The sequence below is a fragment of the Chiroxiphia lanceolata genome, chromosome Z, assembly GCF_009829145.1.
Source record: "Chiroxiphia lanceolata isolate bChiLan1 chromosome Z, bChiLan1.pri, whole genome shotgun sequence".
Classification (NCBI taxonomy): domain Eukaryota; kingdom Metazoa; phylum Chordata; class Aves; order Passeriformes; family Pipridae; genus Chiroxiphia; species Chiroxiphia lanceolata.
Window position 1 is genome coordinate 575,532 of NC_045671.1, and position 27,984 is coordinate 603,515.

General features: G+C 52.3%; 1 protein-coding gene and 1 long non-coding RNA gene across 3 annotated transcripts in view; one reads left to right on the top strand and one right to left on the bottom strand.

Moving 5' to 3' along the window:
* LOC116781268 overlaps window positions 1-27,357 on the top strand; it is a 34,235-nt gene extending 6,878 nt beyond the window's left edge. Inside the window, exons 3-4 of one of the 2 annotated variants that reach the window (XR_004354835.1) lie at window positions 17,026-17,175; window positions 27,287-27,357. This is a non-coding gene — a long non-coding RNA (uncharacterized LOC116781268). Of the gene's footprint in view, window positions 1-14,025; window positions 15,247-17,025; window positions 17,176-27,286 lie in introns of those variants that run through there. The other variant, XR_004354836.1, reaches the window with a different exon arrangement.
* Window positions 279-16,644, bottom strand: ATP8B1 (ATPase phospholipid transporting 8B1). The gene is made up of 28 exons (XM_032676980.1): window positions 16,558-16,644; window positions 12,357-12,549; window positions 10,672-10,769; window positions 10,266-10,379; window positions 9,746-9,844; window positions 9,586-9,647; window positions 9,113-9,185; window positions 8,952-9,022; window positions 8,520-8,602; window positions 8,245-8,403; window positions 8,005-8,093; window positions 7,571-7,761; window positions 7,282-7,490; window positions 6,821-6,864; window positions 6,542-6,698; window positions 5,783-5,971; window positions 5,493-5,605; window positions 5,098-5,262; window positions 4,888-4,999; window positions 4,642-4,717; window positions 4,401-4,533; window positions 3,921-4,206; window positions 3,109-3,332; window positions 2,639-2,722; window positions 2,126-2,371; window positions 1,835-1,973; window positions 1,624-1,754; window positions 279-1,161 (listed from the first exon to the last, which is right to left on the bottom strand). Exons 1-28 carry the CDS (start codon window positions 16,561-16,563, stop codon window positions 928-930), a joined length of 3,780 nt encoding a protein of 1,259 aa, XP_032532871.1. The 5' UTR covers window positions 16,564-16,644; the 3' UTR covers window positions 279-927.
* Window positions 27,358-27,984: the final 627 nt, after the last annotated feature.

Here is a 27,984-nt window from a genome sequence, read left to right on the forward strand (position 1 = left end):
CTCCGCACCTTCCACCGCCGGGCACGCGGGGGACACGGCGGGGAATTCCGCCCGCCGCCTTCCCCACTCCCCCCCGTGCTCATCACAACACCAGCGATGCGCTTTAGGGTGTTTTATTTCGCATTGCACTTTTGAAATGTACATTCCATTGAACGAGAGCTGGAGGGCGCGATTTTTGCCATCAAACCGTTTCGATAATCGACCTTAGTCCCGGAGGAGGAAGTTGGTTAAAAGTGAAACATTCAGACATCTCAACTCGAGGAAAGGACGTGCAAATGTAAAGAGACTCATAAAAACACTTTTTACACTGTAAGAATTGAGGCACCGGCAGGTAAAGTGTGTTCCAGTGGGAGTGACTGATTCCCGGTTATCCATCACTGTATCCAGAACTGAAATGAACGGGCTGTGCCAGCTTCTAGACACCAGGTCTCTCCTAATTCCTAATCCAGTCTGACACTGGCTGAAGTTTATGACCAGGCACATCCCCAGCTCAGCCGTGCCAGCTCCCTTGGTGTCCAGGGTCCTCTCCCAGGGCTGAGCACCCCACGTGCCGTGGTGTCCGTTAACGAATGAAATGGAGCACGCAAAGGAAATAGCGTTCAAAGACAAACATGAAATGTAGCTGCAGTTTTATACCACGACAGTATTAAAAAGTGGAAAGTCTGCAATTCCAGGCCTCGCTAAAAGCTGACCCTGCTGGGTTTCCATTCCCAGCACACTGTCACACAGAGAGCAGTCACACAAGGATCTGGAGAACTCTTGGCCTTTTTGTGTTCCCAGGAGTCCAAGCCCAGAAAGTTCTGTGATAAGACATAACCCCCCCTCCTGTCCTTATGCCCTTTGGTTAAAAAAGATCCTGAGTTTGTTTCGAACAGTTCCGTGCAATCACCGGGACAACCGCGATAAGGATCGCCCTCCCGCGGTGCCTCAGCTCGTCTCCCGGGTGTCCCCGGTGCCCGTGCCCGGCGCTGTGCCCAGCACAGCATCCAGCGGGGCCCTCTTCTTGCGGATGCTGCGGCCCGAGGCGATGAGGTCGGCGTAGCCGCGCTGGTGCGAGAAGGCGTAGGCGGAGCGGCGGGCGGAGAGCCCGCGGCGGAACGCGCTGTGCCGGCGCCGCCACTGCTGCTCCTCCAGCAGGTACTTCCGACGGTTCCGCTGGATCTGCACGGACACCCGGCGGGGCGGGGGTTAGGGCAGCACCAGCCCTGTACCGTGTGCCAGCTCAGGACACAGCAGGAGCGGCCACAACCTGTCCCCCCGGCGCTGCAGCCCAGCCCAAATTAAACCCACATTGGGCATCTCAGAACCCTCACGGGGTCTCTGTGGTGTCACCAGGTCTCAGCCAAGCACACAATGAATCGGCCCCCACTGAGCTGCTGCCCCTGGCCAGCCCCAAGGCCACCCTTTCTGCCCACAGGACCCCCTCTCCAGGCTTGTGTCACCTCCCTGAGGGCGCCATCACTTCTTTGTCTCTCATAGAATTACAGAATCTCAGACTGGTTTGGGTTGAAAGGGACCTTCAAACCCATCCTCTCCACTCCCCTGCCATGGGCAGGGACACCTTCTACCAGCCCAGGTCTCAGCGCCAACTCCTGCAAGTAAATACCTGCCAAATTCACTCACTTTGTCGCTTTCCGAGGGCCAGATTGTCATGGATAAGAAACGCTGGGCCACTACAGGGAGCAGGCAGATAGCAATGGATAAAATCATGGTGAGCCAGAGGTACGGCTGGCGCAGAGCGTTCGGAGCAGTTCCTGGCAATGACAGAACAACAATTAGCCTGTGACGAAGCTGCCCGAGACAGGACCGAGCACCACGAACCACGAGGACTGACCTGTGAACTGAAAGCCAGAAGGGAAGAGGACGTGGATTCCAGCACTGTGCAGGTCAAATGTGATCCCAAAGTAAAGTGCAATACTCCCAAATACTGAAAAAGCGTTAACGAAAGTCCAGTAAGATGTATCCAGGCCAATCTGAAAGCAAACAAAAGCGCCCAGTGAGTTTATTAATTCCAAATAATGTCAACTGCTTTTTGCAGATTGGTACATTTTTAGTAGAGAAATTTAGAACCGTGGGCAGAAAGTGTTCTCAGAGCACCAGAGTTCAGGAGGCCACGTTTACTTGCCTGAAAATTGACGACAAAGATCAGGGAAGATGCTGCTGTGACAGCAAAGGACTGATAATCTGCAGGGGCTTCTCCATCTTGCCCCATAGATTTCATGTAAGCTCCGTATGGGATGAAGAAGATGATGAGTGAAGTTACAGCTCCGTGGAGTAAACTTAAAAAGAACTTCTTGTAGTTGAAAAGTAAATCCCTCTGGCCCAAAATATACAGCCTGGGGAACCGAAGGCTCAGCTTGTCGCTCACGTCCTTAATAAAGGGGGGAAAGAAAAGGAAAGCTGTTGCAACGTGTTGGTCTCAGAGCGAGCTTTGAAGAGAGAGGCTCAGCTACCCAGTGTCCCAAAGGGAATGGCAGATCCCTTTCTCTGTCCAATAGCAGGGCTTTGCACAAGGAAAACTCTTTTAAACCCCACAAACCCAAACAAACTGCCCTTGTTTTATGGACCAGTGTTGATGCAAGCAAAGGCCCGCTGGCAGATGCCTTTGGACTCGCCTGTTGTACCCACGTGGGAGTACCTGGTCGAGCAGGCCGACGAGCAGGACTGGGAGGCTGGAGTACAGCACGTTGTACAGGGTGATGAACCAGTCCTCGTAGGCTGTCTGCAAGAGAGGGGCAATCGCAGGAGTCGGTGACTCCTTTGTATCCCATCCTTCCCCTCCAGTTCCCGAGAAAACCCGCCGGTGCTCTCCTGTGGCTTTGAGCTCCCTGGCTTGGTGTTCATCCCAAAGGCAGCAGCACCTCGGCTCAAGGCTCTGTGTGAAGCTGCCCCACTCCTTACAAACCTTCCTCCCTGTACAACCACGAGCCTGACTTCAGGGCTCTGGAATCACTGCTTGTAACTAACAGTACTCATCACCTACCCTCCTGCAGAAATCCCTGGTGACAACCTGAGATTCCCACCACGTCCCACGTGAAGCCTTTGCTGTCCCGCACTGACAAAGGATCTGCTTGCTGTGATCCCACATCTGCTGGCAGACCTTCCTACCTGGGCAGAAAAGCCGTTGAAGAAGGAGTACCAGATGTGGACGAGCGTGAAAGCGAAGTTCTTGTAGAAGAAGTATCTGAGAAACTTGCACATCCTGATGTAAGACCATCGCCCGTGGACCAGCAGCAGGCGCTGCAGGTACCGGAACTGCCCGAAGGAGTAGTCGCTGGACATGACGGCCTGCATCCCCTCCTGGCCACTGATCCCAACTCCAATGTGGGCAGCTGGGGCAAGGAGACAAACACCACATGCCAGGTTGGACAGAGGGAGAGGAACAACGTGAATGTCACCTGGATTCTCGCTCAGTCCTTGTTCTGTCACAACAGACATGGGAAATCTGGCCAAGGGAGAACCAAATGATGCAACAGAGCAAGCAAAGCCCTGAGCAAACTGGCCAGGAAGTTTAGGGACATAAAGCCTATCCCAGAGGTTTCCTTCTCAGTGGGATCTCTTGGGAAGTGGCTCAAAGAGCAGCAGCTGCAATCCAGGATGGTTAACACCTTGAGGCAAGGGGCACCCAGGCTCTTGCTTTGGTTTTTATATTATACCACTGTAACCCACAACATGAGAACAGAGGGAATTCAGGTCCCTTCTCAGGGAATGTGTCAAAAAAAAAAAAAGAATAGATCAGGAAAAACCACTAACCATTTCCCAAAGGGCTTCCTCAGAAAGGGAAACAGGCCCAGAAGCTAAAAGCCCTGTGGCAGTGACACAGATGGAAGAGTCTTCGGAGCAGAGAGGGACAGCGGAGAGAGCGCAGGAGCAGGGCAGAGGAGATGTGTCCTAGCCAGAGAGTGCTGCAGCTGCCTTACTTTTGATCATGTTCACGTCGTTGGCGCCGTCCCCGATGGCCAGGGTGACGGCCTTCTTGTACTTCTGCACCAGCTCCACCACCATGGCCTTCTGCTTGGGCGTCACGCGGCAGCAGATCACCGCCCTGCACTCGCACGCCAGGTCCACAAAGTTCTTCTGCTGCTGCTCCTTGTGGGCCTCAGCCCTTCTCCTCTTCTCAGCTTGCTTTTCCTTCTCTTCTGCTGTTCGGGGGAACTTCAGCTTCAGCTTCTTCTTCTTCTTTTTCTTCTCCAGCAGGATTTCGTTCTGTGCAACAGAAATGTGTCGTGTTCAGTCCCACTCCAGGTGCTGCCCCACGACACACCTGAGGTCACTACACTCCCAGCACACGTTTCTGGCACTTCAATGAACTGCTCGTGCAGCCAAAGGAACAGAGCCCTCAGGGAGGGACACTGGGGCCTGGTGGGGCCCCCAAAATCCCAACCAGCCTTTGCACATACCAGCCAGGAGCCAGTGATGATTAGAGCCCGATCTTTGCTGCCCTGGAAGAAGGGCTCGTTCATTCTGAGAGAGGAATGGGGGCTGGATCCAGCCCTGTTCCTTTGGTTTTCCAGCCTCGTTTGAAGGAGAGCACTGGAAAGAGAGGGGCAGGCTATTACAGGAGAACCAAGGACAAACTTTAAGCTTGGTCAGTCCCAGACTGAAAATCCTGGAAGGGAAATCCTCTGTGTTTTCACTTGCCTGGTATCTTCTCCATAGCAGATGGCTGTTTCCTCTGTCAGGAGTTCACAAGAGAATCCAATATTTTCAGCAGTTTCTACGAGAAGAAATGGAGAGGAAAGTATTTACTGAAAGTTCTGTCTGTTGGGAGCACTTCAGTAACTTCTGATTTATGTTTCAGTATGAGAATTCCCTTTCAATGCCTCAGCGTGGATGAGCAGGAAAACATCCTCCTGTCTTTAGCTCTTTGGCTGTGAGCAAACCCACCTTTTTTGTCACCAGTGAGCACCCAGATTTTAATGTCTGCTTTGGAGAGTCTGGAGATAGTTTCTGGAACCCCATCCTGCAGTTTGTCTTCAATAGCTGTTGCACCGAGCAGCTGGAAGGGATTTGAAATACAGGGGTTTAGTAGCATAAAAAAACCCGGTTTCTTTTAATATAAGAATAGAAGTACACTAAAAATGTACAGCTTCTTACAATCAAGTTTTTTTCTATCTCCTCGTACACTTTGTCCAGAGCTTCGTCTCGGTTACTGGTAGCTAAACTGGCCTCCACAAACTTTTTATTCCACACATCAAATTCATCCTGACTTATGTCTCTGTAGCACAGGCAGAGTGTCCTGAGAGTCTCATTTGCAAAGATCTGAAAAATGATAAAAACCACGCATATGCACAAAAAAACCCTCTTCATTTAATCCAAATGTAAGAGTTAAGACCATGGGATTTAGAAAGCTTGATAAAACAAGTCCGACTGGCAGAACCAATGGCAGGTCTGCATTTGTGTTAACAGCTTAGGAAAAGGAAATTAACGACATTATTGCCAGAAAGACGCAGTTGTTGATTTAAAAACCGGCGTATAAAAAACAAACGTACGTCGAGCGCCGCTTCTGTGGCTTCTCTCTTTGGGTTGCTGGGGTGCAGCCGCTCGTAAATCACCGTGTCAGCCCCTTTGCAGTACAGCCTGATGTTCCCACCGGCCTCTCGGACTGCGCAGGAAAACAGGAGAGGCGGCACAAAACCTCAGGGCACATTCAGTGGACTGACACGTGCCACAGGGCTGTCACCCAGCTGTTAGTTCTTGCCCCCAGCGGCCCTCGCAGCTCCCTCTTCCCCCGGGAAACACGAGTAGCCCTTTCCCCGGGGGCCGGTTGCCAGGAGCTCACCGATGACAGACATCCTCTTCCTGTCGCTGTTGAAGTCCAGGATGGCCAGGACCTCGTAGGTCCTGCGGGCGCCCATCTCGCTGAGCGTGATGGTGTTCTGGGTGCGGGACAGGAACACGTAGCCCAGGTTCCTGGCGGCCGTCACCAGGGCCCCCTCGTCCGGGGAGGCTGCCTGGTAGTTGAGCTGGCCTGCAGCATGGGAGGGGGGAGGAGAGAAAGCCAGGATGCACCTGAGGACACACCTGGACACTGCTGCAGCCCCAACAGCAGCGCACACGGAGAACAGGGACCGGGGACCCCTTTTTACTGGATGTGCTTCCATCGGGATCAATCCTAAACCCACCTCCCTGCAGGCACCAAAAACTCCTCTGCCTCAATATCTTGATTTCTCAGTGCAGCCATTTAGGCTCCAAAAGACCAACCCTTGGCCACAGACACCCATACAACGAGTGGACACAGCCCCAAGAGCAAGAAAGGACAGGATGCTGTCGGTATCACCTCACGAAGGTGGGAGTGAAGCAACATTACTCTCCCATGTTTCCATTGAATCTTCCAACCTGATGTTTCCCATCCATGAATTCAATAGCTGGTCACCTCTACATTTAGTTTTGTTTAAAGGAGCATGCTAACACTCCTCCTCCTTTATGGGCTCAGCACTGCCTTTGGGCCTCTCCCCTGTGCAACCCCTGCATTTGAATTATTGTTTCCTCCTACACAAGGAAAAAAAAAAAAAAAAACCAACAAAAAGCCCACACTCACCATCCGAAGTGTCAGCCATGACCGTGTGACAAATGGCAAGCAGAAAAAAGAACTTGTGAATCTCTGGCTCCTTTCCAGACTTGATTTGCTCTATCAGGTAGTGATCATAGAAGAGGAACTTCCCGTCCGCGTACACATTCCAGCTGAAATCCACTTGCTGCTTAGAAAACGGGGCAGGAGAGAGGCCGAGTTACCCCGGGTGCCCTTGCTTTGTGCCCACCTGCACCTCTCCACGCTGTGCCAAGGCACCGTGCCCGTGCCACAGTTCCACAGACCTACCTCGGGGTGGCTCTGGAGCTGCCCCTCTCTGTCCCGGCTGTCTCCTGCAAGGCAAGCGCCCGCCGTCAGAGGGACCACGACAAAGCTTTTACAACCCAGCACAAAGTCAAACAGAGCTCAGTTATGTCCTGCACTAGGAATGGGAGGAACAGGGAGAGGAGAAGCTGCTGCTCTCACTGAATTTCCTTGTTTGTTTCTAGGTTTTGTCACCAAAACATTGTAGTGAAAAGTAAATAGTTTTGTAAATTTTTCTGCTGGGAAGTTTCCACTCGAGTCCCTCAATTTCCACTTTCTAAATGGGAAAACAGTGGGAAAACCCCAGTAATTCAACTGTACTGGAGCTTTACTCAGTGCCAGGGCAGACTGTGGGAGTTCAATTGGAACTCAGACGACTCGTGTGCACCTGATTTCCCTCGAGCATTACAATCCCTCCTCCTCTGCAGAGGCTTTGCCCGGGTTACCGTATCTTTGGCCGTTTATGCAGCACTTTTTGAAGGTCATGATGTTCTGCGTGAGGGTTCCGGTCTTGTCCGAGAAGATGTACTGGATCTGCCCCAGCTGCTCGTTGAGGGTGGTGGTCCTGGCCTTGGCCGCCGTGTCCTTCTCGGGGTAGTACATCTGCAGGTCCCAGTTGATGAAGTAGCTCTGGCCAAAGCGAATCACCTCCACGCTGAAAGAAAGGGTGGGAATGTCGGAATGTTCTCCCTGCCAGCTGCAGCTCAGCCCCCGAAACAACGGCACCTCCCCTACCTGACGTAGAGGGAGATGGGCACCATGGTGTTGAGGACGATGAGGTACCCCCAGAAGTTGAGGAAGCCCCGGTAGGGAGGGCTGAAGTCCTCTGCGTCGTACAGGTACCAGGAGCAGTTGCCAACCTGCTGCTCCCAGTAGGTGTGCCCGATGGCCAGCCCGGCCGACAGCAGGATGAGGACCACGATGATCTGCGGGGGGCACACGGGCCTGTCACACTTCTCTCTCTGCTCACCTTCAATCCCCAATCCCCACGTTCCAGAAGAACAGGACTAAACCTTTCCCACAAAGGCGCCTTCCTGCGTCTCCTCCTGCTCCGCCCCAGCTCAGCGGGGCAAAACAACTGGAGACATTCTCATCACACACCTAGCTTTGCATTCACTGCTCAGTTAAAAACAAGCTCAACCCTGGGAATTTTACACAGAAAGCCTTACAGTATAAACCATGTAGTTCATGAGGGAGTCAATCTTTGTCCTTTTAAATCTCGTCTTTCCGCTGTTTTTCATAATTTTCGTGTCAGCACCTAAAAATGAAGAGCAAAAAATTCAAACAGGGGAAAGACATGATAAAGAAACAAGTGGCAGTATGGCTGTTTTACCACACTCAGACATGAAATGCAGTTGATGTCTAGAGGATGAAGGTGCCTTTTCACTCTAGAGGGAAATATTACACACCTGCAAACACCACCATTCCATGGCAGAAATCCGTATTCCTGATCTTACACCCACGCAACAAAATCTTATCAGCATCCAGGGAGTAACTGGAGTTCCTCCAGAATAACGTTCCTGTAAACTTATCCAGTCGGTTATTGGGCTCTTCACATTCAATCAGACCTACAGCATTTGGAGGGGAATATGTTTAATTTACAAGAACCACAGAAGGAGCCTTACTTCACTTGCACTGACTTGTGAACTGCTTTTAATGGTGTCAGGGATAGAACTGTACCAACCATCAAAGTTTGCCAGCGCGCTCTCCTCCTGAAGCTGCCGGTGCGTCACCTCCAGGGCCATTTTGAATTTTAAATTAGTCTCACTAAGCAGAAAGGATAAAAAGGCAATTTTGTTTAAGACACGGGTGCAGGAGAGACGTTTGAACAACATGAAATGGAGGAAAATCAATATGCCATGGGTGCCACCACTTCTCTGGACAGCCTTTTCCAAAGGTAAAAAATCAGTCCACGTCCTTCCTACGTCACAGTCTCCAACACTTCTGACATCTCTGTGGCACTCCAGTGGACCCTCACTGGTTTATAAGGATCCTTGAATTGTGGGAATCAACAGTGCCTCAGTTCCCGCAGTTCCCCACTTAACAAGTAGAATGTGACGTGCACACCCTTTGCTCTTTGACCAGTCAGCCCAAATTAACTCCCAGGCATCCTTACCCATCCAGTTCAGCTGTCTCCACGTAGCACAGACTGTTTGGTTCTGAGCTGGACAGCAGTAAAATATCAGCCTAGAAAACAAATCAAATAAAAATAAATGCAGGTGAAGATTCCCACAGAACTCTGTAGAAACACAAACCAAAGGGATCTGAAGCACTTACAGGAATGAAAGTATTTTTCTTCAGGCGAATGACGTCACCAACTTTAATGTCTTTCCATTTTGTGGGTTTGAACCTAATATCGAGATAGTTTAATGATTACTACTCTTTAATCTAGAACACTCCATAAGTCTTGCAATACTGAAGAGAAAAACAGGACCTCTTGGGACAGAGTAGGTTTGCTTTTTGGAAACTGCAATTTATTTGAGGTCTGTAGCTCAGAAGTCCTAACGTGCCTCTTCTCTTCCCACTTCACCTAGATATGGATTCCTATCCTTCTCTCCAAAGAAGAGTCTCTCAGCACAGATTTAGTGCCACAGGATTAATGTTAAATTACTCCTTGGGCCCCTTCTCTTCCAGTTTCAATTAGGTTTTCACACAGGCAGCAGAGAACAGAGAGCTGAACCTTCCCTATCATCCACGGCCTCAGATCCGTGACAAAGCCCAGTAACAAGGCAAACAAGGAACATTCACACCTTCCATCCTTGATGACATCACATGTCCTGTTGTTGACCTCGTTGTCCATCCTGTGGCGAGCCTGAAACCAGAGCAGAGAATGTGCTGCGTGTCACAACGGGGCAAACGAGCTCCACTGGGGGGGGTTTGCTCTTCACGTGAACAGAGCAGGGCTCTTACAATGTCATCCACCAGGTCTTTGACTGCGGTGATTCCCAGCACGAAGAGCAGGGGCACCAGCGTCGTGTACCACGCCAGGGTGCTTATCTGGGGGATCGACTACAAAAGAGCAAGGAGAGCAGTTCAGCACAGGAGCATCGAGCAAGCTCAGCTCGGGGGCGTTTCCTACCGATCTGACTGGAACGGGAGGAAGAAACCAACACAGCAGAGGGAGGTTTTTAAGTCAGGCTGTGAAAATGAACAAAACTCCCCAGGAGAAGTTTGGCTGTGCTGCCCTACTTCAGCACCAGCTCCTCTTTAAAAATCACAGTCCCCCATATATTCTGTGGGGGCTTCTGATTCCCGAGTTGAACCCAAGGCACATCTTTTCCTCATGAAATTCCTGAGCTTTTAACAGCCCATCCTGTTTCTGTCGGGATGGGGCTGGTCTGGGTAACAGTTCAGGCAGTGCCCTGAGTCGTGTCACAAACATTATCGAGCCCGAATTCCCTTCGCAGGGAGTATTCTCTGCCTTTCTTACCTGCAAGATGAGAAGAACAAGGAAATAGAAGTTGGCTGCTCTCTTAAACTGTTCAAACAGATTCAGAGGTAAAAAAGTGATGGGGTTGTACTTGTAGGTCTTAATTGCATTGTCCTGTGGGAGAAACCCAAATGTCAGTCACGCTGCAGGTTCTTCTTCCATCACAAACGTGCATATTTTTAAGCAAAGCAACCGTGTGAGAATTTGGGCTGAGGGCACCTCTCTTGATGCCTTGATTTTCCATTCACAACCCCCCAACCCAGTCATCCTCCCCTCCTCTGCTGGAAACCCTAAGGAAGTTCGAACGGCGGCTTTCGCAGCGCTCCCCAGCCGTTCCCAAGATCCCGCGGGGATTTAGGAAGCATTCCCCTGGCCGTTAGCACCTCATTGAGGCGAGACGGCTTACCGCATATTTGCTTTTTTTGAAGCACAGGAAGATTGTTCTCTTAAAGGCGGGCTGGTCGTAGAAGCGCCGATCGTTGGCTTTCACTTGCCAGCTGCAGTCTGGAAGCGACAAAGCGGGTCAAAACTTGTCACAAACAGGAGGGAACAAATCTGTCACTTTTAGGCTTTCTCTCAAATCCATCTTCTAAAGGCACCTTCGGCTGAAGCAAGGCTGGTACCTGCTTTTTAGTACAGAGGCAGGTTCTCATTCCATGGCTTTGATCCAGCTCCCAGGAGCTCTGCCCGCCCGGGAAGGGTGACGCAGGCAGGGTTTGGAAACGCAGCTTCCCTGACTCACCCCACGAGCATCTCCCCCTTCCCTCAACCCACGGCCGTCGTCCTTCCCGGCTGCTCTTCCTGGTTTCATGGGATTCTCCTCCCCGTGCACGGGGTGAAACCGCCGGCGGCAGAGGCGTGGGCACCGTGGAGCTGCTCCTGGGCTGCTCCGAGCACAAAGCCTTTTGTTTTCCTCCCACCTTCCAGCAAGTCTGGACTGACACACCTGGGTTTTTCCCCCATTTTTCGGGGCTTGTAACCAACGTGCTGGAAGCGAAAGCCACAAGCTCCTAACGGGCCCCGAAGATAAAAGAGAAATATTTACCTTGGAGGACCAGGTTTGGGGTTAAAAGTTTATAAGAGCATGCATTGAGAAAGTAATTAAATTTGGTGAAGATGACAGGGCTAAACAAAATCGTCCACAAGTCTACATAAACATTTCTTCACCACATTCCAGTGTTGATAAAACTGATAGAAAACCGGCAAATTAGGTGCTGAAATAAAACCCGCAGGAAGGAAGCCCCATAAAATTAATTACTTTAAACTCTGACACCAATACCTAATATTTGGGCAGCTGCATTGGTCATTCATCATCTTTAAAGAATGTCCTCATGCAAATCCCCAAAACGAAACGTGTGCTAGGCGGTTATAAAATGAAAACACATCCGAGATGGTTATAAAAGGAGAGGGGAGTTGCCACCCAAACAGGAAGGAATCTGTATTAATTAAACAGGCCTTGGTTAAATTAAAAGTACTCCCACTGCAGCCCTGCAAAAGGGGGATTTAAAGGAGCTACAGCTCTTCCTCGGGCAGAGGCTTGAAGGGATGCCAGAAAGGTTCCTCCCACTGATGTTCCTACCCTGGCAGCAGCCACAGGCTGCACCTGATGGTTCCTTTGAACTCCTCCTACTCACCTTTTACCTTTCAGGAATCTCAGGAGGCTACAAAAGGAGCAGTGAGGCGGAAATCTGCTCTGTGCAAGCCTTAGAGAGCAGAAATCCAGGGAAAGCACTGACTGGACACAGCAAACAGCTTCTGCTGGTGCCAGTTTCCAGAGGATTGGGAAGACAAGGATCTGGAGCTCTGTTCGAGCGGTTCCCAGAGCACAGGCCATGCACATCCAGTGCCTGCCTTAATTAAGAGGAGGTCACCACGCAGCTCGTTAGCTTTACGCCAGGACCGCTGGCCCGGAACTGTTGCTGCAACTTGGAACGGAGCTCAGTTTCCTTCTGACTTTGTTAAACTGACCTGCCACCAGTTCCCCCTCCACACTCAGATTCCCAACTCCCACCTGACACCTGAGCACAGCAGTCTAATGGATCCCCGAGGCCCAGCCTCTGTTCAGGACCGTTTCTCCCCGGCCCGTGGTACCTTTCTTGCCGGGCTCTCGGCTCTCCTCGGCCTGTCCCTGGCTCTGGCTCTGTCCCGGCTCAGCCCCGGGCTGCCGAGGGTCCAGCTCGTCCTCCGTCTCATCGTCGCTGTAGGGCACCACCTCATCGTTGGGCTGGGAGTCCTCGTCCAGGGTGGTCTCCGAGTCCCTTTCCGAGGTCATCCTGCTAACGCCCTGCCGGCATTTTGGACAGGTTAGGGAAAGGGCTTCCCAGAGCAGGGGCTGGAAACCACAGCTCTCATTTCGCTCTGTCGGTGCCGCTCACCAGCCCCACATCCGAAACCAGTTCCCCCAGAAGAGCAGAGGGCACGGGCTCGGTTCTCCAGCACAGAGCACGGTCAGAGGGCAGTTATTGTCCCAGGCCTTCATTACCATCCTGCTCCATGTAATTAATTACACGTGTCACCCGCCAGCCCAAGGAACACCGTGTGCTCCAGAGGCAGCACGCTTCCAGTGGGATGGAGGAACTGGGGAGCCACAGACACGTGTCTCCCCGTGCCCATTACATCATCCCCTGTGGAGCCACAGGAGCTGGAGCCCTGCTTGGCCACAGTGGACACGGAACCGGGCACTGAGCACTGGGCTGTGCATTCAGGGGTCACACTGCTGGTCCTCCAGCCAGGACCCAGCCTGGCTTCCTCTCTGCTCCCCACGGGCTGAACGTCAGCGTTTGTCGCTGCAAGATCCCACATCCCGGTGCCCAAACACCCAGGACACCGTGGCACACACCGTGGCTCAGCCCAGGGGCTTCATCACAGGAGGGCCAGTCTGCAGCTGAGCTGGTGGCCATGGCCATGTCCCCTTCAGCTCTGCCTCAACCCTGGACCTCTCCAGCCATCGCTGGGCCTGATCCTGACCCTGAACTACACATCAGCTTCCCAGCTCGCCCCTGGACCTGCCTCCCCACCCTGGCAAACCCAGCACCCGGCAGGGCTGACACCAAACCCCACCTCAGCTCCTGGTCCTGCCAAGCTGAACCGTGTCCCCTCCTTCATATCTCCTATAAGAGAGAGATAAATATTAATGAGCACTGACTGTGCTGCTCCAGTGACAAGGTGCTGGCGGGGAGCCCGGGCCTGCCCAGCACACGGACTGCCAGTTCCCAAAACACACCAAACCCAGCAGGCTGACTGAACAGGAGCTAACACAGCTTCTGCCAGGGCCCAGCCAAGCTGTTGGAGCCTGCTCCGTGATGGAGTTAGCCAGGAACATGACAGCTGGTCCCCAACACGGGTGTGGAACCCGACATGTCTGCGAAGAGGTCGTTTGTTTTCCTGAACAGCCTCGGAGTTTAGGGAATACACCTCAAGGTGCACGAAACCCAAGCTCCAGCTCAGGCCCCGTGAATACCCCGCTGTGGTATTTTGGTTTATTTCTCCTCTTTTTGCTGCTGTTGTTCTTTCTACCCTGCCAACACCTCACGTGGGGGAAAGCAGCTGGAGCTCCTCACACACCCAGCCCCTGGAGCACAAAATGCCACCAGATCCTTGACTGGCTCTCGCTCTGTGGCAAACAAAACAAGCTCCTACCCCTGGCACACAGAGATTCAGCCCTCAGTCTATTAATCTTTACTGCTTAATGATTAATGAGCTAATTAATCATGCAGAGGGTTCGATGAGCTGTCAGAACCACACTGCTTTTGTTTTGCAGCACAGATGCGTGGCTAAATGGAAATTCCTACAACAACACCACCAGCAGCAGCAGCCTGGGGTGCTGGCTGGGAACAGACTGGGAATGGACCCCAGGAATGGACACACAGTTAAATTAACTGTAACCACTTTTCCTCCTCGGAGAATTAAACCATAAACTGGCAAACCTCGTTAATAGAGGAGATCTCCTTAAGTGCTGCCCTGCAGGAATCACCTGGAGGAGGCCACGGAATGGCCCGGGGCTGGCTGGGAGAGAGCACAGAGGTGCTGCTGCGGGGCCCAGGGCGGAGCAGCCCTCCAGTGACAGCCCGACAAATTGGTTTAGAGTTAAGTTTCTTGTCACCTAGTGTGGAAGAAAAGAGCAGGCTGGGATGGCAGGGCCGTGTCAGGAGTTCAAGGAAGGTGGAGAGCAATCACGGGGTGAAAGGGGAGACAGCGCAGAGCAGGAGCAGAGGAGGTGCCAATTAATCCTGAGGCAGCAGGGAAGAGAGGAGAGTGCACGTCCACCAGCATCTGGCTGCAGGAAGCACGGCAGAAACCAAGGGGGAACAAACGTGGCAAGAAGAGAGGCAGCCACGACTGATTTTTGATGGGGTCACTACTCTGAGGACTGTGGAAACAGTTCATGGAGGGCCTGGGCTGGAACGACCCAGCTCTTAGTTACTGCTTGATAAAATGCTCAAAGAACACTTTAAAAAGCTGGTTCTTGGCTGCGTGGTCCTCGTTTTCTAGTTCCAGACTTGAAGACAGGGGCTTTCAGCCTGTTTCAGGGAGGTCACAAAGCAGAAACCCTTACACTGACTTCAGTCTAGAGGAAGCATTGGGTCACACTGCCCGTGCTGGCAGGGAGCAACACCCAGCTCTGGCTCCCAGCTTGGAAAATCCAGCTGACCCAAGGGCAGTATTGATATGTGGGGAGGTGAAGGAGATGAAAGTAGCATTAAACACAAGTTTAACTATACCTGCCCCAGTTTACATAGCAAAAGGACAAATTCCACAGTGCTTTGGTCACTGGGGTTTTGTGTCTGCTCCCGCCTCAGGGCAAGAACCAGCTAATTGGGAATAACTTAAACCTTGTAAAAAAAGCACTTACTGCATTTGTTTGAAGGCAGCAAACAACAACCAAACCCAGTCTTACTCTAATAGTCACTGCACATGACACTGTTTTGAGAACTTGGGATCACAGGGACTGTGACTTTAATGCTGCAAGTCAGATGGTCGCTCAAAGGGGCCCTAAAAGTGAACAGATCCTGGGTTTGCTTCCAGAAGCTGGGTTTGCTTCCAGTAGATGAGATGGATCACGTCTTACTCAAAGCAGAAATGAAATGCTGCTGGTAACAAGTGCTTGGACAGGCAGAGAGAAGGATCTTCGGAACAACTCAACCTCCCAGCTAATCTCTGTGAGGCTTGGAGAGGAAAAGAAAACAGCAACTGCTTGGAACAGCATGAATCAGCACCAAAAGGCCAAGGAAACAACCTTCACTCCAACCACTGAGCTTTGGTTAGATTGCCTTGCAAATGACGTGCCTTGGGCTGATCAATTTATAGAACTATTCCAAACACGACAGTTCCAGTCGCTTCCTCCTTTAAATGACTCCTTTCAAATAACTGAACCCCCAGAAACTGTATCTTCAAGGGGACGATTTCCCTCAGTCCTTTGTTCTGAAACACACTGAAACCACGCAGCCAAGAACTGTAAATCAGCTCCTGTGGGTCCACCCAGCTCCTGACTCCACACACCGTCCCTGCACTGTGACCCTGGAGAAAATTCCCACCCAGAACCTGCCAACATGTGCCTGAGGTGACTCAGAATTCCCCCGGAAAGGTTCAAACTCAGCTGGTCCCAGCATGGCTGCAGATAAAATGCAGATAAGTGAAGCCATGAAAATGAGTATGAAGGACATTCCAACATAATTGATTGATCCCTATGAGCCAACACAAGGAAGAGATTAACTGGACACCAAAAATCCTACAGAAAACCATCCCAACAAAGAGAGACCCGCAGCCTACAGGCCCAGTTGCCTGAGGCTGCACAAGGGTGGTTGAAGATGGGCCACTGCAGAAACAAAAGTCATCGTTTTGCCCATTATCTGCCCGAGGATTTCTCATTAACAGGTTTCCAGAGTCCCATCATTTAAAGTCCAAGGCAAGACTCGCTATCTTTGCAGAAGATAAGACAGCTGGTAACCTTTGCTCAAGCTGCAGGTTCCACTCTGAAGGGCTTTCAACCTGCCTTTTAGAGGGTGTTACGTTGCTCTCAAGGTTCCTGTTATACAACAGCCTGTCTTGGGGTTAATAGAGGAATAAGAATTATTTTGGGGCAGGCTCAAACAGCGTTGTTTGGCACGGAAGGTTTTTGGAACGTTATAAATAGAGTTCTCCTCCTGGATATCACCCTCCCCATCAAAACCAGCGGGTATTTTTAGCTGGGAAAAATAAAGGTTACTTCCTGCTCCCGGGGTTGGAGATTGCAGGAAAACACCTTTTCTGGCAGCACCTCCAATGGGCACTGAAGGTGTTTTCCTAAACTGACCTTCATCCAGTGGAGTGCGGGGCTGAAGCAGAGGTTGCATTACAGGTGCTGACTCCTGCTGCCTCCTGTGTCCTGCTTCACATCAGGCTCCATCTGCAACAAAGCAACACAGAAAACGGTTTCTTGGCTGATTTCCACCTCGTGTGCACCCAATGACAAAAACATTCTTCAGGCAGACCGTGACATTCATTTGCCTTGCGAAGTTTCTTGAGAAAAAGAGAGATTTCTGGTTAGCTCTCCAAACCCTTCCATGCTGCTCCTCTCCCTCCTCTCGGGCACAAAGTCCTTTCCTCGATTTATTTCCTGTTTTGTCCACACTGCTCATCCTTCCCCCACTTTTTCCCATGCTTTAGTTCTACATCCCCCCGTGCATCGCTGCCCAGCGTTTTGGAGCCCAGGGCATCCACGGACTCGCTCAAATTGCCCATCTCCACTGTCCAATTTAAAGCATATTTCTCATTCACGTAGGAACACGGGAGGAAAACCCACGAGACGTGACAGAGGGATTCTGTGAGCTGCCGAAAAGCGGAGGTGTCACAGCACCCGGGAGCTCCCTCGCCCTCGGTCTCTAATGACAACCGCGTTCTTCACCCCGACAAGCACCGGGACACAGAGAGGGTAAGTGATTTGCCCCGGGCCACTGGGTAAGTCACTGACAGGGCCGGGGTTGGGTTTCAGAAGCTCCCGGAAAACATCCTGCCTTCGGTTACAGCCGCACCAAGCGGCTCATTTAACAGGGGCGGGGAAGAACATCACAGCCCCTCGGCCCTGTAACGACACCGATCAACCCCTCCCCACGGTCAAGGGCTGGCAGAGGGGATTCCTCTGCCCTCAACCAACCATCACAGCGACAGCGGAGCGGGGAAATACCTTGGGGCTCGTTTAAAAAGAGCTTTGGTGCCAAGAGAGCGAGTGGCTTTTGGAATTCACCATCCCAAACTGCAAAGCAAAGGAACAGAGCATGGACAAGCTGTCTCGCGGCAGAATTAAGGGAGAACAGTTTAGAAGTTACTGGGAATAGTCTCTGTGATCCCTACACGTTAACACAGAGACAAACACAGGCCTGGGACAGGTACAAAAGCATCCATGCCTTAACATGAACACCAGTGGAGAAACCACAAAACTTCCAAATGCCACTCGACTCCTGAACCAGGCCTTGAGGAGAAAGACAAATGAAAACCAGGAGCCAGAGAGAAAACTGTAGGCAAGCCTGAGCCAGCACAGACACTTACAGGGAGTTAAGCCCAGGGTGCAGCTCAAGGACCAGGTCATCCCAAATCCCACAGCACCGTCCACCCCCAGGCCCCCGGGAGCGGGGCTGGAACCCCCCGGGCTGTTGCTCATCCCGGCAGCGCTCCCTGCCAGCGCTCCCCGGGCACTTCGGCCTCTTGGGTTTCAGGCGGCTCCCGGTGACACCCGAGCCGCGCTGAAATGCTCCATTAGCTGCTCCATTTAGCACAGCTCCAGCCCCACTGCCAGGAAGGGATGCTATTTGTGCTATAGGCGCGGGCCGGGAGGTCACAGGACCGGGACACCGATTTTCTTTGAGGTCAAAATATGCTTTCCAAGCGAAGCGCTGATCTCGCGAGTGACTTTTCCGGGATTTTCTTCTATAATTGCAGAATTATACTGCTCCTTAATGCAGACACCTCTTGCTGCTCTGAGGGCTGTATAAACACTGACTGATGTAATCACCCCGCAGCCCTGAAGGCTGTTTTCATCATTTATAGATACGGGGGGGGAGGAAAAGCGGGGAGCAGGGCAAGGAGCCCAAGGCCACGAGAGCGAGCCAGTGCCCGGCGGGGCTCGGGAGACAGGGCCGGCCCGTGCCGTGCCTCACCTCACCTCACCTCCCACCGACCTCCTGCGCTCTCCTTAAACCTCGCGGCTGGAGACGCAGCGCTAAGCTCGGGGATCACCGGCCGCGCATCCCGCGGGGTCCCCGCGGGGTCCGGCCGCGCCGCCAACAGCTCCAAACGCCCGGAACAACGCGCCGAGCTCCCCGCTGCCGGCAGGTGATGTTCTGGGGAGGGTGGGGAAGGGAAAGGAGGGGAGGGGAAGGGAGGAGAAGGGAAGGGAAAGCGTTCCGGGTGCGCGCGGGTCAGCCCCGGCCCCTCCTGTGCGGCGGGGCGGGACGGGGCACAGCCCTGCCCCGACCCCCCATCCCCGGCCCGCCGCACCTGCCGAGGGGGCGATGGGCGGACCCGGGGGCGATGGAGGGACCCGAGGGCGATGGAGGGACCCGGGGGTGATGGAGGGACCTGGGGGCGATGGACGGAGCGCGCCCCCCGCGCCCCCGGCAGCCCCCGTCCCTCGGGGGGAGCCCCCGGCCCGGCCCGGCCCCACCTGTGCCCGCGGTCCCCGCTCGTCTCCCGGCGCCTCCCGCGCTCCGCCGGCCCCGCGCTGCCCGGGAGCCGCCGCCAGACCGGCCCGACGGGTTCCCCCGGTTCGCCGGGCGGGGAGCAGGGGAGGGGCCGCCCGGGCCGGCCCCGTGTCCAGCCCCGGCCCGGCCCGGCGGGGCCGCTCCCGCCGCCTCCTCCCCGCTCGGGGTTGGGGGCACGGGTGGCGAGACCCTCCGGTGGCCGCTGGCACCCCCGGGAGGGGCCGCGGTGCGGGGCCGGGGGCTCCGGAGCTCCCTGCTCCTGCCCCCGGCCGCGGGAAGGAGCTCTGGGGTAGGTGGGTTGTTTTATCCCTCTTTACCTGCTGGCCTGTGCGGCATAACGGAGAGCCTTGGAAGGGATATAGGAGTTTTAAGCTCTTGGCCTTTTGAAGGGTCCCAGTGGACTCCCGGTTCCCAAATCCTTTTGAGGAGGGACTGGAGAGTTAGGGAATGCTCAGGAGCGGGATTGCTAACACTAAGACCGATAGTTTTGCTCGTTAATTAGCAGATGAAGTGGTTATGTTTAGGGGTAGCAGTAACGCAGTTCTGCCATGTGGACTTTAGCTCACAAATAGTGCAATTTAGGGCACGTGAAATGCAGACATGGTTATGGATCTGATTAAAGAGAAAAAATGGAAAATATTCGCTGTCTCTTAAAGTGATGATGGGCTGCTGCTCTGTACTAAAAGTGATCTTTGTTTTGGACGGACAGGTATGGGAGAGATGACCCGGTTTATTTTTCAGCAGCAACAATACTCAATTTTCCTGTGCCAGAAAAGTCTCGTTCCAACAGACTCGTTTTCCCTACACCTAAAATGTGGTGCTGGGTTCCAGAGCTGTGTCTTTCAGCACTCTCCTCTTTTGCTGCCTCAAATTCCTCACACTGGAATAAACCCAAAGTTAACGAAAAATCAGGAACGTTTTGGCTCAACAAAGCAGCAGAGGTTACTTGTGCCTCTGACAATTCCATTTCTGTCCAGGACATTAATTTCTGCTTCTGAATCTTTCTCCTCTCTTCTTCCTTCCTCTCCCTTATTCCTCAGGCTCGTCTTTCACACAGGCCCCTTCACCCCAAAATAGCAACACGTCCCAGTCAAAAACACGCTCCCGTGTCCCACTGCTCCCTCTCTCCTTCCCTCCCTCCCCTCCTGCTTGTCCTGTTTTGTCAGGGTTTGAGACTCACCACATCAGATCTGAGAGTAATTCAATATTTAAGCAGATTTATTCGCTCATTTGAGTTATTTCCTAACATGCAGAAAAAAATTGATGCCACTTTTCTTCCCCTGTTCATCTGTCCATTGGTTTCTCTGTCAATCAACCCGAGTGGGGAAAACAGTTTAGTTCTCTGTATGTGGAATCAGAAGTAATTTAGATGGGTAATTTTGAAAATTATTAATTCGAGGAAAGGGCAGCTGCTACAACTTGTGTAGCTTGTAGGCAGAAAATAACCCGTGACAATGCTGTATGCTAAAAGAATTATGTGTTTCTACGTGGTTGTCTTCTCTTTTTGCTTTTAAATGAAAAGCTTTCAGACAAAATTGATAGATTAGAAGTCTTCCTAGGCTGAGGTGTCAAAGAGGTTGAGTCTGCATCTTTCGGAGGCTTCAGTTTCCCGAAGTCAATATTTAGAAGCGAAGGAACCAACAAATCAATAAGCAGCCAGAACTCTGGAGATTCCTCTGAGGGCAGAGAGACACCTGTGCCCTGGTGCCTCTGCACACAGTGCTGTGACTGCAGCTGGGACAAAAAGGAGGGAGTGCTTTCATTTTGGGCCAGGACCTTTGAAATTCTGATATGACATCAGCAGGTGACTCGTGTTTTTTACACCAGGAAGGTTTTCTCTGCCCAGGTACTTTCCTGCCTCACGTTTGGCACTTGCTTAGGGAGAGCTCGGCTTCCAACGAGGCTCCTTCCCAAAGGAATTGTTAATTAGCCAGTTAACTCGGCAGGGAGTTCCACAGAGTCACTCAGAGCCTGGCTTAAGGGGCGTTCTCGTCCTTATGGACACAAAGCAATCCTGACGCAAATTCGTGGCGCAGACGGAGGCGTGGGGAAGGTTTTGGAACCCTGACTGTTCAAAAAATGTTGTTTTCCTGCACCTTCCCTTTCTGGCTGTGAGCCATCGAATCCGTGCACGGGGATTTTGTGCAAGTGCCCGTTTCTGTTTCCCTTCTCGCCGAGCACGGCAGGGATGTTTCCCGTGCGGAGAGCAGCCTTTTCCCCCCGAGTCACCGGCGGTGAAATCAGGGGTTAACCCTCCTGACGGACACAGGAGGAGCCCTTGACTCCATCCGAGTCTGAATCTGCTCCGTTGTTACTCCTGGCTCCTGCCAACAGATGGGGAAGCGCACCGCGGAATTCCCGGCTCCGGGGAGCGGCGTGGGCTGGTTTGCTGCCTCCCAGGGTGCTGCAGCTCCTCACGGAGCACATTTGGCTTGAAAACGATGCTTTTAAAGCGCCGGATCTACGGGCTGTCATTCAGGATTAGCTGAGGAATGGGCGGGAATGGGACAATGGATACGTTTCAGCCCCAGGTCGGGCTGTTCCCTGTGCTTTGGGAGTTCCTGGGGGCTGGGAATTACAAACGCTGTTGGGTTCAATAACACACTCACGCCCTCGCAGGGACGTTCGACAGCGAAGACCGAGGAACTAAAAAGCAAGTGACCTGATTTCTGTGCCCGTTCCCATTGTGTTTCCTTTCTGAATTTCCTTTCTCTCCCTTTTTCCCCCAGAAGAGCTGAGCTGATCTAGTCCTGTGGCCGTGCGGGTGCTCTAGCACCTCATTCCTTCCCAGGTTCCCATTTGGAATTGCAGCTGGAAGGTGAGTTTTGCCCACAGGTTGGTCTCTGGACCCTTTGGAACACTGAAATGTTCCCGTCAGAGCACGCTTAGGGAGTCACCTTTTTTTTGGTGTGGGTTTTCTTTAGTTTTTTTTGGTTTGTTTGTTTGTTTTCAGTAGAAGGTTTATTTTGTCTTTGTTTCTCCCTGTGAGCCTGTGTTGCCACGAATCAAAATCCAGGCTTTTCTGCTGTCCCCCTTGCTTGCTGCACTCTGTACAGTGAGCTGCCTTCTGTGATTTGTGATGAGCCCTTCCCTAAGGGAGCGTTATTCCTGCTTGGCTTTCCCCCCGTGTATCCCATTGGTCAGCTCCGAGCAATTGTTTGGGGATATTATTGATTTTATGACTTGCATTGTTGGCTGCACAAACCCGGGCCCATTTGGGGTAATTTGCTGCTTTTATACTTTCTGAGGGAAGGGAATGTATGCCTTGACTAAGGCAGGAATAAACCCCTGCTATTATTTTCCGTGGCTCACAAAGGGCATCCTCCCTCTCCTGCTTCCCTGGAGGCACTTCTGTGATCAGGAATCACTACAACATTACTCAGAGTCCTTTGTGTGGGGTTTACTTTGGGGTGTTATTCCAGATGGTGCCCATTGGTCATCAGTGTTCTCCTGACTGATAAAAACATGGAGATGCCAGTCTGCCAGGCAATCCTGGCCATAATTCCGTGAAAATTCGCAGTACCAGGGGAATCCCCCAGGAGAAAGCAAGGTATTAGAGGGGAAAGCAAGGCATTATAATATTACTCACAATTTCAAAGCACTGTACAGAGATTAAATCACCTCTGAAGCGATTCCAAGAGTGAAGTGATTCCAGTGGCTGAACTGCTGCTGTGCACTCCAGCAGGCAGGGAATACAATTAGGGGGAAGAAAGGGAGAACACCAAGGACAAGCTGTGGCTGCAGGCTGCACCCAGATGCTCCTGGTGGATTATTCTGCCGTGGACTTTGCCCTGCAGCTGCTCTCCTGCAAGGGCAGGGAAGCACAGGTTTGAGACAGGACAGGAGCAGGAGGTTCTGGGGATTGTTGTTTTTTTCCCTCTGTTGTGAGGAGGACACCCAGCTCTGGGTCCAGCTTTCCAGCAAGGGCTCCCTGGACACGTGGGCCATGGGAACAGGTGAGAAACCCCTGGTGCTCATAAGCAGCCAGATCCTGCCCTGGGACCACACAGTCCCACTGGAACTGGGTCAGCAGCCCTGCCCAGGATCCACAGGACTTATCCCTCCCGGAGCAGCATCCCCCTGCTCCACCAGAGGCACGTCAAAGTGAGTCAGTTTGGTTGGTTTTGGGGGGAAGTGGCTGCTTTTAGCCACCTCTCAACGTCATTTTATGTAACATGTGCCTGAGTGGGCCTGGACCAACAGCCATGGCTGTGTGTATGTGTGTATTTGTGTGTTTTAGAGGCTTTACAATGAAGGGGCCACATACAGTCTTCCTGAAAGACTTGTCACAGCATCCTTCTTCTTTTCCTGGCTTACAGCTTCCCTGGTTCTTTTGCAGGCTGTCTCTGCACAGGGAAAAGAGATTATTTTGGTATTTGCCCTCTTGCTGGGCACCAAGAAAGGTGCTTTATGAGTTAAAGTGCTGTTCCCTCTAGACATGGCTTGAAGCCTGAAGCTAAGGGGAAATTATTCCAGAGAAACCACACAGCAGAGCTCCTGTGGAGCTGTGGGAAAGATTGATTTGAAACAGAAATGAGGGGAGGGAGAGGTTGTACTGGCCAACCAGGAGCTGGGCTTTGCTGATCCCCGTGGGTCCCTTCCAGCTCAGGATATTTTATGCTTCTATTCGAGACTTGAAATTAATATGCAGAGAAGCATGAGCTAAGTAGAAATTCATCCACTCATCCTACTTTAAGCCCCCATTGCTGCTTAAAATGGCTGCTGGCTGATATTAGGTGGTGATGGCATTCATTTGATTAAACCCCCAAAGCAAGCAGAGTGGCAATGCCTGAGCACTGCATCGCTGGGAAACGGGCGTTATGCTTCGTGCGTGGTGGTTTATAAGCATGCCAGCAATTTGTCTCCAAAAATGCTGCTGTTTGGACCAAAAAATACCTCAGGTACCCCCAGACTCGGCGTTTCTGACGGATCCGTGCAGCTCTCTGGGTGCTGAAGGTTCGTCTCCGGATCTCTGCGTGTCGGAGGAGGAGGTTGCTCTTCCGAGGGTGGTTTGAGTCCCTGAGGTATGTGATGCCCTCCCTGGGCACTGGCATTAGCTGCTGGCAGGAGGAGGTGGCACTCCCTGCGTCCTCCTGGCTCTCCCTCCCAGCAGATGGAGAGGAACATGGAAGCACCAGGAGAACAGTCAGTGTTCAGCCAGTCAGGGCAGAATTTCATCCGAGAGGTTTAGAGGGTGCTGCGAAGAACTGCAATCCTACCTAAATAAGTAGCAAGTCAGAGGAGGTTTTAAGGCAAGAGAAAACATCACAGGTTTCAATAATCTGGTGTTGGCTGGTTTTGTTTGCCAGAGTAAGTGTCTTAACTCCCTGTGTGCTGGATGAAGGAAAAATGTCCCCGAGTGTAATTCACAGCCTGGGTGGATTGAACTGCTTCCTCTTCGGAGCCTAAATTTGCCCTGGCAGCATGAACCATACAAATTCCCCCTCTTTCAGGTAAGACTGGTGCAAGAATGTAGAAACTGGAAAATATTTCATCCCCCAAATGTATTTTGGGCACGTTTGGAACCTGTGTCACCAGCAGAGCTCCCATAGGTGCATCAGGACCTGTGAGCATTACTGACCCCACTGGATGCACACTGGCTTTGTGTAACAGGTCTCCAGCAGAGGGTTGGGGTGGGTTACCTGCAGAGGTTTTCATGTGGATTAGAAGGATCTGGGATACCCTCTGCAGACTTGTTCCATGCCTCAGTGTTTGACTCACGACTCTAATCTGGTCTCATCTTCATGGCTTTATGTACCTCTCACCCGCCCACAGCTCAGATTCATTTCCCTCCCACTCACCCTTGTGCTCACTACACTCCTCCCAGTTCTCCTCTAACTAATCCCTTCCTCTCAATTCCCTCTGCTCTGTTTTGTTTGCTCCCTCTCCTCCTTGCCTCCTCCCTGCTGCTCAGCGTGGCCAGCCCGGGGGGTGCTGGGCCAAGGGTTCCGTGGGGGCTTCACAGCCTTGCTGGGCCCCCCGCCAGGCTGGCTCTGAGTGCTTCCAGGGCTATTTGGGAATATGGATTTTCTTAGCTGGCGTTCCTGATGCTGTGCCAGAACTCATTCCTGAGGCTGTTAATCCTGTGATTAATTATTAGGCGGTTCTGAATCTGAATTTGCTTCTCCCAAAGCATCCCCGGCGTGTGGGGAAGTGTTGGGCAGCTGGAGCTGACATTAGGCCAACAGGGAGATATTCCAGCTCTGGTTTGCACATCGTTGCTTCCCTGGTATTTCTCCCAGTCCCCTCTGCCTGCAAGTGAACTGTTTATGAGGATAATTCCCTCCCCTCCAGCTGACTGCTTCACTTCCCTGCTGCAGTGAGCCTGGTGGAAGCCCCGTGGAAACGCTGACACGTTGTTTAACATTCTCCAGTATTCCTGCTGCAGTATCCATTGCTCCAGCACTCCTGTGGGCTCAGGCTCCTCGGGAAGCCTGAAATGTCTTGCCACACCCCCTTGAAGTAGTTTGCCTGTTATTAATTGTATGTTTTTCGCACTTCCAAGGGGCTGAAGGTCACATTTTGGGGATTGCTGCGGCTCCTCCTTCAGGCACAAGCAGGTGGGACTGTGACTTCGACCTGCCTTGAGTTCTGAGAGAAGCAAACACCTGAGGTGGTCTGAATTTGAGGGAAACAAGCGAATTCTTTAGGAGGATGACATTAAAAGAAGAGACAGCCCTAAGAATGTATCTCCTCGTTAATGGAAGCTGACTTCACTGCAAGGAGGGCTGGGTTATCAAATTATCTTTCCTGGCTTCAGCTTCCATGAATTTCCCCATCAATCTCTGCATTTCTCACAGAAGTAGCACCGTACTCTGCGTTCCTGAGGAGATGGGAGTGGATGGAAATGGACTTTTTGGGACTGGACAGTGTGACCTCCCTGACTGTTTTGTGGAGTCCCTGTGCACATAATCCCATAATCCCAGCTGGACATGAAGAGTAAGGTGGAGGATGTTAGCAAGTGGGACAGGCTGGGGGTGATGATTGCCCCGTGTGAGAAAAAGCTGCCCTTGTGCTTCCAAAACCTCCCGGGAGGAAGAGAAGGGCTTGTTCTGACTTGGACAGGCCTCCCCGAAGCTCCTGTGCTGCACTTGGCATTTGGACTGGGAGAAGCCATTCCATGCCCTGCAGACACGGGAGGAGGGACGATTGTCAGCTGCAAGCTGGTGGTTGTGAAACCCAAAATGCAGGAGAAATCCCCACCCTGAAACAAGAGATATGCATGCCTGCCTTGGAATTCCACAGGGGTGGGGTGGCTGGGCTGCTTGCTGCTGGGGGCAGGAAGGGACAGAGGGTTCACAAAGGTTGGGCTCCCCACTTTGAGCTCAGCAATGACTCCTTTAAGGTCTGCAGAGAGGGATTTAGGCAGCGAGCTGGAAACTTCCACCAGGCCTCAATTCACGTGTCCCTCTTCCCACAGGCAGGGCTCCAGAGCTCGAGCTGACCCCTCTCTTCCTTCCTGCCTCCTTCCCAAAAGCATTGGCTCGGGATTTTCACCGGGGCTGTGCCAGCCAGAGCTGCTCCTGCAGGATCCTGGCCACGGAATTGTGCCCTCAGCAAGCACATTTCATAGGGTGTCTCACCGTGGCCATGTGTTGGGGTGGCATGGGGCCAGCTCTTGAGGGGGCACAGCAGCTTGAACAGGCCATGTGCTAAGAAAGGCTGCAAGTCCCAAAATCTGCAGCCCAGAGGCCCTTTCCCAGGAAGGGGCAGGTCTGCGGTCGCAGCGTTGGGTCTGTCAGGGCTCTTATTGCCCAAGAGCCACCCTATGATGGGCTGGGAGGGGGAGAAAAGAGGATGGGGAATTGCAAAGGCACTGCTTGGAACCCCAAATGCTGAAATGGGTTGGTGGAAAGGTAACTCTGAAGGCCCCACGAGGTAAGGAAAGCTGGCGTGCTTTGGAGGAGCTGGGTGTGCTACAGGTCCACGGCCTGGGAAGGGACTGAAGGAGGGGTGACAGGTCAGTAAAAGCCCAAATCTCTGGGAAGATGAACAGCTGGGAATTATCCCCCATTCACCATAATCTAAGAACCAGGAGAAGTCGAATTAAACAGTTAAAATGATAAAGAAACCAACAGAAGGAGGTCATTTTTCACCCAGAGGCAAGATCCCCGGTGAGATGAGCCTGAATGTTCACTGCACCAGTCTTTTGGGATTTTTTTCCCCTCCCTCAAGGGGTGAGCAGTCCAGGGGGCATTAGGGAGGGCTGTGAGTCCCTCGGGTGGCTGGTGGAGAGGAACAGGAGGGGCAGCATTGCTGGGGAGATGCCCCAGAGATTAGAGGCTCTGGGCCTGACTCAGGCAGAGGGACTGTGTGACTCACCTGTGCTCTCAGCCCTGTTCCCAGCAAAGGTGTGCAAAGCTCCTGCGTGGGAGTGCAGCCCCAGATCCCATCTCCAGCTCTGCTGGAGGCCTCCCAGGAGTTCCCGGATTGTCCCAAAAAACAGGCCCCGGCGACATCAAAGGCCTTCCAGAACAATTAGCAGCCCCTTTGCAAAGCCCTTGTGGCACCACACCTCACAGATCAGGTCCTGCAATTCTATTATGGCTCTTTAAATAGCCCAAAAATGTCGGGTTTTCCCTTTCCTGTAAACTGCTGACAGAAACACAGAAATTACCCCCACTTCTCCAGGGTTCATTTTTCTTTCCTTGTGCCTGCAGTGTTATATTGTCCCTGGGATCTGAGCCACGATTAACAGTGTGAGTTTTGTGGGAGCTTGGTTCAACTTGGGTTATACCTTTGATGAGCTTTCTACGGCGTTTTCACTAATACATGACAAAATGTATGGTTTTAAATAGTTAACCTTCCAGCAGTTTTCTGTGCTCAGCCCCTTGCTCAGCCCCCAGCCATTCCAATCCTGCTCTAAGGGAGGTGTGTGCTGAGAACACAGGGCACAACAGCAGCCTGATAAAATATTAACACTCCTGGCGAAATTTTTCCAGAAGGAAAGAGAAAAAAAATCACCACTGTCGAGAAGCTCTGCAGTGAGGAAAAGCATCTTTTTTTTTTTTTCTCCAGCAAAAGATTGTTAAGTAACAGCATTA